The following is a 17,153-nucleotide window of genomic DNA, read 5'->3' as shown; positions in this document are numbered from 1 at the left end:
TGTACATCATCGGTTCCCAAACTGGGTACGCGAAGTGGTTCAGGGGGTACGTGGGGAGAAAATTTAATTTACGTTAGAAACTAAATACATTTGCTAACTGCTGTCTGCCGTGGATATGGTTGGGGCAATGCTGGGGGAAAAGGCCAAAAAACTATACAGACAATGGCTTCATCAAACAACACTGTTTCACGGCGTATCAGTGACATGGCAGAGGACGTCTCAAAACAGCTACTGTGGTGATTATTTCTGTCTGAACTCCGCTCCAGCCACGCCCCCCTTTTCAAATTCAACACACACACTTCTGCACACTGTTTAGTTTATTTATGTCCTTATAGTTAAACATTGCTAGTTTGTGTTCTTCCGGCGTTTGACGCTGAGTATCTTGGTTTTCATCTGTTTTGCCTTGTTTGAGTTAAATAGTCATTCCCGTTAAACCCCTGAGTGAGTTAGTTCAACCTCCTTATTTGTTTCTCATTTCCCTTTACCTGGTTGTATTGCTAATAAAACTCAGTTTGAAGTGTTATAGACTGTATATGTGCGCGAGGGGAGGGGGCGGCGGCGGCGTTTACAAAAAACAGGGGGGATACGTAGATGGACATTAAATGTCTGAAGGGGTACAGGACTGTAGAAAGTTTGGGAACCACTGGTGTACATGAACTTATTTTAGCATTAGAAGATTTCTCAGTAAAATTCACAGACCTCAATGAAGTCACTAAAAGCAATAGCAAAGTATTATCATACAGAAGGCCTTGATGTTATTTGGCCATCATCTGTTTCTTGGTGTTCCTCTCAGGCCTCAGCAGGATGATGTAACACTTTGGGACGAAGATGCAGGCCAGAAGTCCGTAACTGGAGGCCAGGATGGCAAAGATCTCCACGGCAACCGTGTACTTTCCCGGAGAGCTGACATAGGCGGGGACGAATGCCACCCACACAGCGCAGAAGATCAGCATGCTGAAGGTGATGAGCTTGGCCTCGTTGAAGTTGTCTGGGAGTTTTCTGGCCAGGAAGGCCAGGAGGAGGCAGAGGGAGGCCAGCAGGCCGATGTACCCAAGGACCAGGGAGAAGCCCGCCACGGAGCCCACAGCACATTCCAACAAGATCTTGGGCCCCTGGTCTCCTCTGATGCCCCTCTCTGTAGGCCGAGGGGGGGCCAGGGACAGCCACAACACACAGATAAGCACCTGGGAACAGAAAGCCTTTAGTTTATAACCCTGAAGTCACTGCTTGGTATACCATTAGTTCATTACATTGAAAGCTTGTCAGGCCCACCTGTACCAGCGTGCAGAGAGAGATGCCCAGCCTCTGCTGGTTGGGACCCAGGTACCGCATCAGGTTCTCTCCAGGGAGGGTGGAGCGGAAGGCCACCAGAACCACCACGGTTCTGCTCAGCAGGCAGGAGAGGCACAGCACGAAGCTGATCCCAAACAGGGTGTGTCTCAGCATGCAGGACCAAGGCCTGGGCTGACCAATGAATGCCAGCGCACACAGGAAGCAGAGCTTGAGTGACAGCAGAAGCAGGAAGCTCAGCTCTGAGTTGTTGGCCCGGACCTAAAGAGATTAATAAATACAAAAACATTATACAGGAAACCTATCATATAAAATGTTGTAAGAGTACAAATATGTAACAGCAGTGTAGCATGTTCTAAATCCCCCAGTGTATTCGTACAAGTGGCGTGTGTCGGTGACAAATAAAAGTAATCAAGGTTGCGGCTGTTAGTGTTGCCCCGACAACAGAGATGACGGACAGGACGATTCCCATGCTGTCGCTGAGGGACAGGAAGTCCACCTGCTGGGGGATGCACTCAGTGTGGTCTGGGCTGGACCAGAACCTCTCAGGACACCGGCTGCACTCCACCGACCCTGAGAGGGAAGGGCCCGAGTCGGGAGAAGAGCTCAGTTCTGATCAGAATCAGAGTCACAGTATCAGAATTGGAATCTAGAATTAGAATCCCAGTCAATCCCAGTTACCTGTCTCTCTGCTGACCTCCCCCTCTGAGCAGGGCAGACAGTCGAAGCAGCAGATTGGTCGGCCCTTCTGTGCCGCCTTCCAGGTGCCAGGGGGGCAGGGAGTGCTGCACACAGACATGGGCACCTGGAGGAGTGTCCTGGCATCATTAGCATGCTAGCGTAGCATATCCTAGCATCATTAGCATATATCCTGTTATTATTAGCAATAGCTATGCCAGCATCACTAATCCTGACATTGCTAGCATCATACAGTATGTACTGGCATCATTAGCAATGCGACCCTTATATACTGGCATCATCAGTGTGGCACACAGGATATGTATGTGATTGCCCACTTGCTTATATGTAGCATTTTTATTGTGAGTTACAAAGGGCACGAGGTCACCGCGGTTATAAAAGCAGTGGGCTCGTGCTGCGTCAGCGTTCCTCAGTTGGCGGATAACATCTAACTTGAGAAGCCACTGACGACCAGCCGACTCTCTATTTTCATTATTCTTTCAGGTGAGTAAACGTCACACAATCGTTCATACGGTTGTAATTCGTTTTGTATAGTGTACCTTTATATTATATTGTAGCACATGTACATTGTAGTATATTAGCTCTAGCTGGCTTTGCTCTAGTATTCTAAAGTAGGGCGAGTTAGCACTAGCTTGTAGGTTGTTGTCAAACTACACTTGTCAAACCATGTCGAAGGGCGTCACTGTAACGTCTGACTCGACTGATATATATCAATGTATGAACTATAGTGTTCTTGTAGTTAACATTTTCTGTTGTTGTTGTTTCCTCCTAAATGTAATCAAATGTACATGTTTAGAGCCAGGGCGCGAATCGCTAGATAGCAGTTTGTTTATCGTTTCCAAGGAAACCAGACAGCTCACAGGGTGTAAAGGCCGTTCACAACAAGGACGATAGCTGATTTTTAATTGTATTTAGCTGGATGTTATCCCTTCTCAGCGCGAGAAACGGTTGAAATACGTGACAAGTACAAGGTGTTGCGTGAGTGTGAGAAATTGTTCAAATGCGTGAGTCTCACGGCGAATGCGTGAGACTTTACAGCCCTGCTTCTACCTGTTTTAGTGTCACGCTGGTAACTCGACCTCAAATCATGTTAATTAACTAAGCAGAGAAGAGTAGGCATACAGTAGAGTACAGTAGAGTCACAATTTTTCGAAAATATTTGTTCAACTTTCCAAAACTTTTCTTCAAAACCGTTTTCCCCCAAAAAAACTTTACCCTTTCAAAAGTTATGGGGAAACTTTTTTCAGAAAATATATATCGAATACTTTAGAAAAAAAGTAATAAATCTACACTTTTTTTTCCAGTTTCTAGTTTGCCTGAAATTATTTTTTCTGCCTTTCAAAAATTCTATACTAATTTTTCAACAACAACAATACACAAAAAAGTTTAAATATATTATCAAATACTATCATTTGATTTACAGAACCACATCATACACTTTCAACAGTAACCTCTTCCAGATATTTTAGTTGACAAACTACATACTACATAGTATTGCTTCACCTTTGCACATATTTTTTCTACATTTCCTTGAGTCTCACCTCACGTCCACTCCCAGCACCCCACATCACTCTCTCAAGTTCCAGGTGAAACTGGCCCCCCGATCCCTCAGATGTCAAAAAATGTCCGACAGTGGCAAATTCCGCCCCACCCTGTGGGGTCACGTGCCAGTTGATGATGTCATAGGAAGCAGGTGGATCTCCATTCTGGTCAAAGTGGACGGGGTCACCCACATGTGTGGTGAAGTTCACACCTCTCAGGTACTGAACAATCTGTAAGAGAGCAAACAACTCCCATTACAGGGATCAACATTAAAGACCCTTGCACACTGAGTGCGAAATTTTCGTTTCCGTTTTTTCGTAATCGTCAGCCTCAAAATTCAGTGCCTCTGAATTGTCAAAAAAACTCTCAAAATGCTGGCTATGGATGCGAGAAACGCAGAAAATCGAACCCAATCCAAACTTTTTTTTGACGGACGAAAGTTTCGGAGGCAGTTTGTAAACGCGATTGACATAATGTTAGGTCGTATTTATTTTTTTACGTGCGAACATTTCGGACACGAATTTCGGACTCAAAGACCTTAAGGCTTGTCTGCTTGTCTGGGACAAGTGGATTTTTTGGTAGGGCAAGTGGAAGAGAAATTGACTTGCCCCACTGGACACATTTAGTGGCAAAACCCATTGTTATGTCTACAAAATTATTTTAGATATAGTATAAGTTTAGCTAGCTTGCAAATAATGAGGATAGCTTACTGAAATGTTTGTCTTGGTCCAGATTGAGTCGCTTGTATTCGCGCGAAGGTTCCGTTTGACGGTTTAGGCTTGAACTAAGTTTTTCTGGCAAAAAGTGCCGTTTGTGGCACAAGGGAACTCAGTCACTCGTCATCACACGTTAGCAACGATGCATAGATACAACGTTCTAGCGATATCAGCGAGCCTTCTTCATTACTACACTGTAAAAAAAATCCGTATTTGTAACGGTAAAAGGCTGTAAAGTAGCAACAGTAAAAAAAGTTTTTTGCGTGACAGCTAAGCGGATGGTTGACAATTCATCTTCCAGGCTGTTGACCATGCTGGTCAGGAATTTAAATCTAGATGCCCATCATGTTATTGCACGACTTATACCAACGGCATATCACGTAATTAAGACGGGCCAGCCGTTCGCCTCGTTCCCCCAGGCTATTGAACTGCAGCAGAAGAATGGTGCCGACTTGGGTACTTAGTATCATACTGATGAAATGCTATGGAAGCTTTTATATATTAGCATTCAGGGACCAGAGGTTTCAGTTTCAGCCTGACAGAGTTGTGCAGAGATGGCTGTCAGCAGGGAAGAGAGCACATTTTTGAGGTTAAAAGTCAATTGTTTCCTGACTATTACCTTTTTATTTTTTATCACTAGAAATGTGATTTCATTTTTGTTCTTTTTATATCCAGGATGTTTTTAACCCTTGTGCTGCCTTCGGGTCACATGACCCAAAGGTTCATAACGAACCATCGTTGTGTTTACCCAATTTTACCCAATACAAAAACAAATAAAAAATATTTTATTTTAACCTTCGCAATGTGGGGGGGTCTGAGACAGCCCAACGGTTAAAAGAAAATGCTTCACTTTGTTTTTGTATGCGGTAAAGTTGTCGCAATACGACGGTGGGTCACAATGACTGATGGGTCAGAATGACCCGAAGATAACACAAGGGTTAATAAATGGTTAAACATGTTAACAGAATAACAAAACTTATAAGTCTTTGGTTTTGTTGTAACAATGATAAATTACAACTTTTGGAGGGGGGGCCAGTAAAAATTGTCTTGGGGCCAGTAAGTTCCAAAAAATGTTAATGTTGAGACCTGATATACCTCTCTGATCTAACGAGTCTGACTAGCTGTCGCGACCTCAGGTGGGCTTCTGCTATGATGTAGATCTGGAGAGATGGTTGTTCTGCTATGTTCTCCTTTCTCTGCACAGGAACTGCAGCTCTTTTGCAGCGATTGTTAAGGAGCCGAATGATGAATCATGGTAAGAATTATGTTGGCCAATGCTACACCTCTTCACCAAGTTTCCTACAAATCGGGGTGGAAATTGTACCCTCTCTAGTTATAATTTCAGATCCTCCTCTTTGTTCAAAGGAACAAGCTCTTTTAGATATGACACATGTAAGCCTGCCTGTCAAGATGTCAATGTCACAGTGACTTCAAGTCATTTGTACAAAACAAGCCCAATCAGTTATAAAATAACATTTATCAATTTGCTATCTGTCTATAGTTGGCATATTTATACATTAGCAAATGTATAAATACATTTGTAACAAGTACATTCAGGTGGTAAACAAGTGAAAAATATGGCTAACTTCCCCGAAGGACAAGTGTCCTTTGGGGAAGTACACTTGTCCTTAAAATAGGATCGAATAATTTGTATTTATAATCCCTTAAAGGATAATAATCCCTTTGATTACGTGTTTCTAAAGCCTTATTCAGTATGATGTTAAAGGTCAGCTCACGTCTTTGGGCTGCAGGTGCTGGAGGTTGGGACACTGGTCTCCAGGAGGGCAGGCCAGCATGCCATGCAGAGCGTGGGCGATGGCGTACACTGCCTTGTACACGTTATAGGTGCCCCTCAGCTGTGACACGTCTGCGTACATACTCTCCCCCTCCACTGGTTTTGAGAAATTGAAACAAGCTGATTTACATGAAAATCATGTCAAAGTGAGTCAATCAAGACCCTAATTGTTATGAACAAGACAGTTTTCCTATAACAGGTACACTGACCTATGACCTCTGACCCTGAACACAGCCGAGCAGTGCCCTGACCGGCCTCCAAAGAACACCCAAACAGCTCTTCCCACAATTCCCAGAGGAAGGGGTCGTGATGGGGTGAGGGTCCGCCTGGCCTCAGCTGGGTCAGGAAGGCTCCCAGCCCAGGAATAGGGGCCCTCCGGAGGGCAAATCCGATGGTGCCGGCCAGCGTTGGGAGGTTCTGGGGGACTGAGAGACTGGTGAAGGTGACCCAGGCCTCGCTAGCGATCCACTGCTTATCTGTGATGTTCTGACGCACCACTTCTTTCAGGAGAGCCTGCAGGCAAAGAAACAGGAGGAGAGAACTGTCTGAAATATCCATCTGACGTTTCCAGTAAATAAAAAACATGATATCCCCTGCATCAAGAAGGTAATTAGTAATGTGTACACTAATGTGTATACTATGTTAACCTGAGATTTTAAGAGATGTTTTGAAAGAAAAATTCAATATATTGAAATTTCAATAAATAGTGAAAATATTCAATATTTACGAATATACATTTTATATACATTCTGTTAGAGCCTGTTTGCATCTGTCTCTCTTCCACAGATGTGGAACCTACTGTACACGTAACATGTGTTAAAGAGACCAGGTATTCTTCCGATGCATATATGGCAACAATACAGGATAATGATGCAAGTGGAATCGTATTAATTATGAGTATCTGAGATAGACCTGTATTGACGAGGCTCACCTGTGCATCCTGGGGGCTGGCAAACACCACCACAACCGTGGCAGAGGACCTCTGGATGGTGTCAACCACCCGACTGATCCTGCTCTGGGAATGGACCTTAAGGGAGGAGAAAATGATGATTAGAGAGAGAGAAGAGAAGTGAAACTAAAGAGAAGTGAGAGAAAGAGGACAGAGAGAAAAAGAGAGAGAATATACCAAATCAAAAACACACAGAAACAGATACCGACATGAAAACAATGAGGCAGGTCTTCAGACAGTACTTTGGGGACCTCAGAGAGAGAGAAGGAGAGAGAGAGAGAGAGTGAAAGAGGAAAGCCTATACAGATGGATGAACAGACACAGACTTGTCTAGAATACCTTGGGGATGACCTCAGAGTAAGAGACACACACTCCAGAGCCCCTCAGCTCCTGCAGCAGCATTTGGACCCCATACTTCCCGTAGTCATCGTCCCCAGACAACAGGCCCACCCAGGTCCAGCCTAGCCGGGACAGAAGCCAGGCCATGGCCCGTGCCTGGAAGGCATCACTGGGAACAGTCCTGAAGAAGGAGGGGTACTTCCTACTGTCACTCAAACAAGTACAGGACGCAAAGTAGCTCACCTGGGGGGAAAGGAGAGAGAGGGGCAGGAAGAGAGACAAACAAGAAAGAAACAAGGAATAAACCCAGGTTGAAATGTTCCTGGAAACACAGATGTAATCTTTAGAGAATCAGTTTCTTTGCACAGCATCCCAGCAAAGTTGGGAGGGGGAAAGAAGAAGTAGTATTCATCCATAGACGGAGCCTCCCTGCCTACCATGGGCAGGGTAAACACTCCCAGGGTCTGTGCCACCACGATGGAGGAGGAGGAGCTGGTGTCTCCGATGATGACTGGCACCTCGGGGGTTGTGCCACAGTCTGTGCCTGATATGGAGTCTTCCTGCCCGGTCACCATGCCCAGGGCTGCCCCCAGGGTGATGCCCTCGGCCAGGCAGGAGTCTGAGGCCAGGTACCCCAGCCTGAGCCCAGGGAGGAGGCTGGGGTTACGGTTCACCTCCTCCACAGCAAAGATCATGGTCTGGAGCCAGCGGTACGCCCGCTGGTAGAAACTGGAGCAGGGGAGCAAGATGTAGGGAGGGAAGGGAGAAGAAAAGAGTTCTGGGTTAAAGGACCTGGGTTTGCACAACTGCAAAGAAGGAGATTGAACCATTTCACAGACGACACTCCAAAAACAATTGTATACATTTGCTTTTACAAACCACTTACATGGTACAGTTAGTGTTGCTGCGCTTGCTCCTAAACTCTAGCTCAGGTTCTGGAGCTTCCACATGGATGGGGAACAGTCCCCCGATCACCACGTCCCCTGCCCGATATACACTGCCGGACACAGGCTTAGCCAACAGCCGGCAGGCCCCCCCTCCTGCCAGCCCCAGGACCAGCCCAGGGAGGCAGGCCAGCAACCACAGCCAGCCAGAGAGCCACATCACCTGGGGAGAGGACCGACGGAGAACCATCACATGGAGCTGAGAAAAGAAGACCAACTTAAAGGATGGACAGTGATCAGACACAGTAAGATAAAACAATCTATTCTCACTGTACATTTCTTTTCTGTTCATGAAATTATACTTCACCAGCTCCAGCCACCTGAAAAAACATTTTGAATTGGTAAACAGATTAATAAGAGAGAGTGAGAGAGAAAGAGAGGGAAACTCAGAGGAGACAGAAATGTTCCTGGGCATCCTCCTTCCAGAGAGAAGGGGAGAGGAAGAAAGAGGAGACAGCCAGGGTATCACTGATATAGGAAGAAATTAGCCCGCGGCTAAATAATCCATGGCCACCATGGGGCACAGTGAGAGGGAGGGCAGGGAATTCTGAGGGAAGGGGTGGGGTAACTGGGGAGAAGCCATGTGAGCGTGTTGTAATAACGGGAGTTAGTGGCCTTCTGAAACCACCTTGCGTTATTCTTCTTTTACGATTCCTATTGTTGAACGAGAGTAACAAATAATGTCCGTCTCCACCGACGTGGCTTCTGTCGAGGTTGGGTTTTATATCTTAACCCTTGTGTTATCTTCGGGTCATTCTGACCCATCAGTCATTGTGACCCACCGTCGTATTGCGACAACTTTACCGCATACAAAAACAAAGTGAAGCATTTTCTTTAACCGGTGGGCTGTCTCAGACCCCCCACATTGCGAAGGTTAAAAGAAAATTATTTTTATTTGTTCTTGTATTGGGTAAAATTGGGTAAACACAACGATGGTTCGTTATGAACCTTTGGGTCATGTTACCCGAAGGCAGCACAAGGGTTAATCATTTTGCTGATTTGAGCCGCAGTAACAGCAGACAAAAAATAAGACTCAAGAATTTTCACAAAATATCAAAATCACAGGAAATGGTCTGCAGTAACGTCTCTCTGATGCATGAGTTTTACAGACAAAAGGAGGTTGTTGTGCAATGTGCCTTGTGATATATGGTCCTGACAGCTTTCTTCCTGGTCACGGGGCATGGGGAACCCACAATGGCTGTAAAGCCAACATACCTGAAAGACTCCAATAAACAAGCATCAAAATAAATCGCGAAAAGTAATACGTAGATGATAATAATAAAAATTTTACAGTATACTGTAGACAGACAAGGATAGCCAGAATAACTACAGTTGTTTCTAAACCCTGTCTTTTATTATTATTTAATAGTCATGCATATACAACAGACTAACTTTTGGACGAAGCAGGCTAGAATATTTAGACATTTTTGACAAAATAAAGGACCTTGAGGTGACTTGTAAGATATGAGACAAAGTGTGCTTTTTGAACAACATCTGGTAACATGAACTTATTTTAGCATTAGAAGATTTTTCTGTAAAATTCACAGACCTCAATGAAGTCACTAAAAGCAATAGCAAAGTATTATTGTACAGAAGGCCTTGATGTTATTTGGCCATCATCTGTTTCTTGGTGTTCCTCTCAGGCCTCAGCAGGATGATGTAACACTTTGGGACGAAGATGCAGGCCAGAAGTCCGTAACTGGAGGCCAGGATGGCAAAGATCTCCACGGCAACCGTGTACTTCCCTGGAGAGCTGACGTAAGCTGGGATGAACGCGACCCAGACGGCGCAGAAGATCAGCATGCTGAAGGTGATGAGCTTGGCCTCGTTGAAGTTGTCTGGGAGTTTCCTGGCCAGGAAGGCCAGGAGGAGGCAGAGGGAGGCCAGCAGGCCAATGTACCCAAGGACCAGGGAGAAGCCCACCACGGAGCCCACAGCACACTCCAACAAGATCTTGGGCCCCTGGTCTCCTCTGATGCCCCTCTCTGTAGGCCGAGGGGGGGCCAGGGACAGCCACAACACACAGATCAGCACCTGGGAACAGAAAGCCTTCAGTTTATAACCCTGAAGCCACTGCTTGGTGTACCATTAGTTCATTACATTGTAAGCTTGTCAGGCCCACCTGTACCAGCGTGCAGAGAGAGATGCCCAGCCTCTGCTGGTTGGGACCCAGGTACCGCATCAGGTTCTCTCCAGGGAGGGTGGAGCGGAAGGCCACCAGAACCACCACGGTTCTGCTCAGCAGGCAGGAGAGGCACAGCACGAAGCTGATCCCAAACAGGGTGTGTCTCAGCATGCAGGACCAAGGCCTGGGCTGACCAATGAACGCCAGCGCACACAGGAAGCAGAGCTTGAGTGACAGCAGAAGCAGGAAGCTCAGCTCTGAGTTGTTGGCCCGGACCTAAAGAGATTAATAAATACAAAAACATTATACAGGAAACCTATCATATAAAATGTTGTATGAGTACAAATATGTAACAGCAGTGTAGCATGTTCTAAATCACACAGTGTACTCGTACCAATGGCGTGTGTCGGTGACAAATAAAAGTAATCAAGGTTGCGGCTGTTAGTGTTGCCCCGACGACAGAGATGACGGACAGGACGATTCCCATGCTGTCGCTGAGGGACAGGAAGTCCACCTGCTGGGGGATGCACTCATTGTGGTCTGGGCTGGACCAGAACCTCTCAGGACACCGGCTGCACTCCACCGACCCTGAGGGGGATGGGCCCGAGTCGGGAGAAGAGGTCAGTTCCGATCAAAATCAGAGTCACTTAGAATCAGAGTCAGTCAGTATCAGAATTGGAATCTAGAATTAGAATCCCAGCCAGAATTAGGGTCAGAATCGGAATCTAGAATAAGACTTAGTATCAGGATCAATTCCAGGATCAATATTGGTTAGTATCGGAATCTAGAATTAGAATCCCAGTCAATCTCAGGTACCTGTCTCTCTGCTGACCTCCCCCTCTGAGCAGGGCAGACAGTCGAAGCAGCAGATTGGTCGGCCCTTCTGTGCAGCCTTCCAGGTGCCAGGGGGGCAGGGAGTGCTGCACACAGACACGGGCACCTGGGGGAATGTCCTGGCATCATTAGCAATGCTAGCATAGCATATCCGCACATCATTAGCAATTATAGCATATCTTAGCATCATTAGCAGTGCTAGCCTCCTATACAGTAAACTGGCGTAGTTAGGAATTAATGTAGCATCATTAGCAATGCTAGAATAGTATATCCTGTTATAATTAGCTCTGCTAGCTTCACAAATCCTGGGATCATTAATAAAGAGATTATCAAATATCCTGGCATCAGTAGCAATGTTACCAAAGTCCTAAGTTTTTACACTTGCAAATATTTTAGTGGACAATATACTACTAAAATACAAGATACTACCAAAATGTTACAAAATATCACTGCACTTTCCCCTTTGCACAATTTATTTATTTACTTGAGTCTTACCTTACGTCCGCTCCCAGCACCCCACATCACTCTCTCAATTTCCAGGTGAAACTGACCCCCTGATCCGTCAGATGACACAAAATGTCCGACAGTGGCAAACTCCACCCCACCCTGCGGGGTCACGTGCCAGTTGATGATGTCATAGGAAGTAGGTGGATCTCCATTCTGGTCAAAGTGGACGGGATCACCCACATGTGTGGTGAAGTTCACACCTCTCAGGTACTGAACTATCTGTAAGAGAATAATAATCCCTTTGATTACGTGTTTCTAAATCCTTAATCAGTATGATTTTAAAGGTCAGCTCACGTCTTTGGGCTGCAGGTGCTGGAGGTTGGGACACTGGTCTCCAGGAGGGCAGGCCAGCATGCCATGCAGAGCGTGGGCGATGGCGTACACTGCCTTGTACACGTTATAGGTGGCCCTCAGCTGAGACACATCCGCGTACATACTCTCCCCCTCCACTGGGTTTAAAACGATCACAGAATTTCAGAACATGGTTAATGGTCAATACGACAATATGACAAAAGGTATGACAACACAATGCTTCATTTTGATCAACACAGTCGTTTTTTCCTGTAACAGCTACACTGACCTATGACCTCTGACCCTGAACACAGCCGAGCAGTGCCCTGACCGGCCTCCAAAGAACACCCAAACAGCTCTTCCCACAATTCCCTGAGGAAGGGGTCGTGATGGGGCGAGGGCCCATCTGGCCTCAGCTGGGTCAGGAAGGCTCCCAGCCCAGGGATAGGGGCCCTCCGGAGGGCAAACCCGATGGTGCCGGCCAGCGATGGGAGGTTCTGGGGGACTGAGAGGCTGGTGAAGGTGACCCAGCCCTCAGTAGCGATCCACTGCTTATCTGTGATGTTCTGACGCACCACTTCTTTTAAAAGAAACTGTAGAATGAAAAACAGGATAAAGGAAGTTGCCTTTTTCTGGCAGAGAAATTGACAGATCTGTCTTTTACAGAATTCTGTGTGTGGACCTCAGGTAAGTGCTACATACACCTATACATTTACATTTATTCATTTAGCAGACGCTTTTATCCAAAGCGACTTCCAAGAGAGAGCTTTACAAAGTGCATAGGTCACTGATCATAACATTCTCTGTGAAGACAAAAGCATATATCAGGGCCACATAAAATATTGACATAGGGCATCTCTGCTTTGCAATATTCTTCAGATGCATATGTGGCAACAATACAAGATAATGATGCAAGTGGAAACATATTAATTGTGAAGATCTGAGACAGACATGTACTAACATGGCTCACCTGTGCGTCCTGGGAGCTGGCAAACACCACCACAACCTTGGCAGAGGACCTCTGGATGGTGTCAACCACCCGACTGATCCTGCTCTGGGAATGGACCTTAGGGGAGGAGAAAATTATGATTAGAGAGAGAGAAGAGAAGCGAAACTGAAGAGAAGTGAGAGAAAGAGGATGAGAGAGAAGAGAGAGAAAAAGAGAGAGAAGAATATACAAAATCAGACACACAGAAACAGATACCGACACAAAAACAATAAGGCAGGTCTTCAGACAGTACTTTGGGGACCTCAGAGAGAGAGAAAGAGAGAGAGAGAGAGAAAGATAGAGAGGAAAGCCTATACAGATGAATGAACATACACAGACTTGTCTAGAATACCTTGGGGATGACCTCAGAGTAGGAGACACAGACTCCAGAACCCCTCAGCTCCTGAAGCAGCATTTGGACCCCGTACTTCCCGTAGTCATCGTCCCCAGACAACAGGCCCACCCAGGTCCAGCCTAGCCGGGACAGAAGCCAGGCCATGGCCCGTGCCTGGAAGGCATCGCTGGGAACAGTCCTGAAGAAGGAGGGGTACTTCCTACTGTCACTCAAACACGCACAGGACGCAAAGTAGCTCACCTGGGGGGAAAGGAGAGAGAGGGGCAGAAAGAGAGACAAACAAGAAAGAAACAAGGAATAAAGACAGGTTCAAATGTTGTTTGGAAATACAGATGTAATCTTTACAGAGAATCAGTTTCTTTGCACAGCATCCCAGCAAATTTGGGAGGGGTAAATAAGAAGTAGTATTCATCCATAGACGGAGCCTCCCTGCCTACCATGGGCAGGGTAAACACTCCCAGGGTCTGTGCCACCACGATGGAGGAGGAGGAGCGGGCGTCTCCGATGATGACTGGCACCTCGGGGGTTGTGCCACAGTCTGTGCCTGATATGGAGTCTTCCTGCCCGGTCACCATGCCCAGGGCTGCCCCCAGGGTGGTGCCCTCGGCCAGGCAGGAGTCTGAGGCCAGGTACCCCAGCCTGAGCCCAGGGAGGATGCTAGGGTTACGGTTCACCTCCTCCACAGCAAAGATCATGGTCTGGAGCCAGCGGTATGCACGCTGGTTGAAACTGGAGCAAGGGAGCAAGATGGAGGGAGGGGAGGGAGAAGAAGTGAGAGTTCTGGGTTAAAGTATATGGAAAAGAGGGAAAACATTTTAACAAGAAAGAAAAACTAGTGCAAAGAGCAGAAATTGGGACAATTTCATACATTACTTTGATAAACAATTATATACATTTAATTTACAAACCACTTACATGGTACAGTTAGTGTTGCTGCGTTGGCTCCTAAACTCCAGCTCAGGTTCTGGAGCTTTCACATGGATGGGGAACAGTCCCCCGATCACCACGTCCCCTGCCCGATATACACTGCCGGACACAGGCTTAGCCAACAGCCGGCAGGCCCCCCCTCCTGCCAGCCCCAGGACCAGCCCAGGGAGGCAGGCCAGCAACCACAGCCAGCCAGAGAGCCACATCACCTGGGGAGAGGACCGACGGAGAACCATCACATGGAGATGAGAAAAGAAGACCAACTTAAAGGATGGACAGTGATCAGACACAGTAAGATAAAACTAGATACAAATCTATTCTCACGGTACAGGTATTTTCTGTTCATGGAATTATACTCCAACAGCTTCACCGAACTATAAAGATGAAAATGTTGTATTATAGTTAGTAAATCGATAAAGAGAGAGAGTGAGAGAGAGAAAGAGAGAGAGATCGAGAAAGACAGAGGAGACACAGAAGTGTTTCTGGGCATCCTCCTTCCAGAGAGAAAGGGAGAGAGAAGTAGAAGAGATGGCAGGTATACCCCTGATATAGGACGAAATTAGCCTGCGGCTAAATGGCACACAGTGAGATACAGACCAGACAGGGAGGGCAGGGTATTCTGAGGGAAGGGGTGGGGTGATTGGGGAGAAGCCATGTGAGCGTGTTGTAAAAATGTCGGCCAATGGCCTTCCGAGACCGTGGTGTTACTGTTACTCCTACGATTCAATTGTGAGAGAAAGAAGTCTGTTTCTACCAACAATGTGGCTTCTTTTCAGGTTCTGAAGTTTATGTATCTTCATCAGTCAGCTGAGTGGAGAGACACTGTATGAGAAATACTGTTTTTATTTTGCAAAATAAAAGATCAAAGACCTAGAAATTGTATATAATATTTAAAGGGGTCATTGACTGCAAAACCGAGTTTACCTTGTCATAGTTGAATAACGACAGTTCGGTGAGTAAAATGGACATACAGTGAACCTGTAAGTCCATTGAAACCTCTTTCCTATGCAAATCACACAATTTGAAACTGCTGCTGTAAAACGGTCGGTTTAAAATCCACCCTATTTGGCTCTGGTCTGTACCTTTGTCACGCCCCAATCTCAGGGTTCGTGTAGATCTCAGACACTACTAGTTTAGCTGCGCGTTTCTCTGTGTACTTCCACGGAAATTACAAATAAGAAAGTTTGGAAGTTTTTCAAGGATATTGAAAATGGACCACAGTCGTAAATGCAGTGTTCCAGGCTGTACAGGGAATGCTGCCACTTTTCATAGTCTTCCCAAGGAACCAAACACTCGACGGGCATGGCCGATGTTTGTCTATACCGTAGATTAGAAGATCCCTGTGCAATTCAACACTCAATTACACATTTGCTCGAACCAGGACAGTTTTGAAAACCTGGGACAATGTAAAGCAGTATATGCTATGAAGCTGTTGCTGAAAAGAGGTGCTGTTCCGACCTTATGTTCATCAAAACCGCAAGCTGTAGTATGATTTTGTCGCTAACAGTTATTAGCAATGCTAACGTATCCTGTATCTAGCATAGGTATAATTTAGTTTATTGGCAATGGGGCTAATGCGTTATTTCATGTTCCTTCCTGTGTTTCATTCAAATAAATAACCTGTGTTGTCATGTAAATCTACAATTCACGATGCAAGTAAATGAAAAGAAAATATAGAAAAAATATTTGAAACTTTTTTGTGTCATGTTGTGTGAAAAAGACTTTTCGACAAAAACGTTTCTAAAGGTTGGGAAAAAAAATCTAAAAAGTTTTCCCCCAAAAAGTTTGGAAAGGTAGAATTTTTAAAAATATATATGAATATAAACTTTGTCTCGTGTGTGTAAAAAAAAAACTTTGTGTCATGTTGTGTGTGGAAAAAAACGTTTCTAAAGGTTGAAAAATATATTTTATCAATATATTTTCAAAAAAACGTGTGAGGAAAAAAACGTTTCTAAAGGTTTAAAATATTTTCCAAAACAAAGTAAACAAATAAATAATAATAACATCAATGATGAGAACTCTACTACTCTACTGTACTCTATTGTACTATTCTCTGCTTAATGTATTAATATGATGTGAGGTCCAGTTACCAGCGTGACACTAAAAGTTAGTAGTAATGGCTACTTTTTACTTACATAAACTATATGTCAGAGCCCACACTTTAACTTGAGTGAAAAAGTGTAGTCAGTACTTCCAACTTTTACCAGTTTTTTTAAACATGAGTATCTGTACTTCTACTTGAGCGAAGGATGTGTGTAGCCTACTTTTTTCTCTGGCAGTCAGCATAATCCATAGAAACATAGAGTTTTGGACACCATTCTCCAGACTGCATGTGGTTGCCCTTTATGAGAGAAATAGATGAAAATGAGAGGAGAAACAGGAAGGAATGTATCGAGTTGCTGAAGCACTGTGTTACGAGTAAATTAGGTTGTTTATCTTCACAATTCTGTTTTGACGAATATCGAATGTCTCAAACCTGCTTTCACCTCAGGATACTCTTCACTCATTTCCTCTCCCTTCATCCATACGCTCCCTCTCTTCTCTAATTCCCCCGTGTCTCTCTCCCTGTCATCTCTTCACCTCAGCGGGAACCAAAACAGATCAATCAGGGTCAGCTAATCAATGTTCGCGTTGCAGCTGGGCCGAGTTGGAAACCTGGCAGAGCTCCTTGTTTGTAATGCTAGGGACCACCTGCAACGCTGTTTATGTGTGAATCACCCCAGGGCCGAAGAGGGAAATTTGAGCTGAAATTGTTTTTTACCATTTTACATCATATCCCCTATATCATATTGTACACTTAACAGTACGCATATATGCCCCAAAAATACAACAAATGTATTTGAATTCTTATA

General features: G+C 45.3%; 2 protein-coding genes across 2 annotated transcripts; both read right to left on the bottom strand.

Moving 5' to 3' along the window:
* Positions 1 to 755: 755 nt before the first annotated feature.
* Positions 756 to 8,434, bottom strand: LOC136952209 (extracellular calcium-sensing receptor-like). The gene is made up of 11 exons (XM_067246912.1): positions 8,217 to 8,434; positions 7,768 to 8,059; positions 7,331 to 7,573; positions 6,974 to 7,069; positions 6,252 to 6,555; positions 5,984 to 6,138; positions 3,531 to 3,761; positions 1,972 to 2,095; positions 1,670 to 1,863; positions 1,273 to 1,551; positions 756 to 1,184 (listed from the first exon to the last, which is right to left on the bottom strand). Exons 1-11 carry the CDS (start codon positions 8,432 to 8,434, stop codon positions 756 to 758), a joined length of 2,565 nt encoding a protein of 854 aa, XP_067103013.1.
* Positions 8,435 to 9,879: 1,445 nt separating this feature from the next.
* LOC136951285 (extracellular calcium-sensing receptor-like) lies at positions 9,880 to 14,507 on the bottom strand. Its single transcript, XM_067245626.1, has 11 exons — positions 14,290 to 14,507; positions 13,812 to 14,103; positions 13,372 to 13,614; positions 13,002 to 13,097; positions 12,321 to 12,624; positions 12,035 to 12,189; positions 11,729 to 11,959; positions 11,216 to 11,339; positions 10,794 to 10,987; positions 10,397 to 10,675; positions 9,880 to 10,308 (listed from the first exon to the last, which is right to left on the bottom strand). The coding sequence occupies exons 1-11, from the start codon at positions 14,505 to 14,507 to the stop codon at positions 9,880 to 9,882; spliced, it is 2,565 nt and encodes an 854-aa protein (XP_067101727.1).
* Positions 14,508 to 17,153: the final 2,646 nt, after the last annotated feature.

This window comes from Osmerus mordax, chromosome 11, assembly GCF_038355195.1.
Source record: "Osmerus mordax isolate fOsmMor3 chromosome 11, fOsmMor3.pri, whole genome shotgun sequence".
NCBI lineage: Eukaryota > Metazoa > Chordata > Actinopteri > Osmeriformes > Osmeridae > Osmerus > Osmerus mordax.
This window is presented reverse-complemented; position numbering and strand designations above follow the sequence as displayed.

Bases quoted from the DNA above. Each gene is read 5' to 3' on its own strand.
- LOC136951285 (XM_067245626.1), bottom strand. From the start codon at position 14,507: ATGTGGCTCTCTGGCTGGCTGTGGTTGCTGGCCTGCCTCCCTGGGCTG. The intron at 13,098-13,371 runs GTATTCTAGACA...TCCTCCCCTAAG, and splicing joins ACTCTGAGGTCATCCCCAAG to GTCCATTCCCAGAGCAGGAT. The intron at 10,988-11,215 runs GTACCTGAGATT...CATCCCCCTCAG, and splicing joins GGAGGTCAGCAGAGAGACAG to GGTCGGTGGAGTGCAGCCGG.
- LOC136952209 (XM_067246912.1), bottom strand. From the start codon at position 8,434: ATGTGGCTCTCTGGCTGGCTGTGGTTGCTGGCCTGCCTCCCTGGGCTG. The intron at 7,574-7,767 runs GTAGGCAGGGAG...CTTTCCCCCCAG, and splicing joins GAGTGTTTACCCTGCCCATG to GTGAGCTACTTTGCGTCCTG. The intron at 2,096-3,530 runs GTGAGACTCAAG...ACACTCCTCCAG, and splicing joins GTGCTGGGAGTGGACGTGAG to GTGCCCATGTCTGTGTGCAG.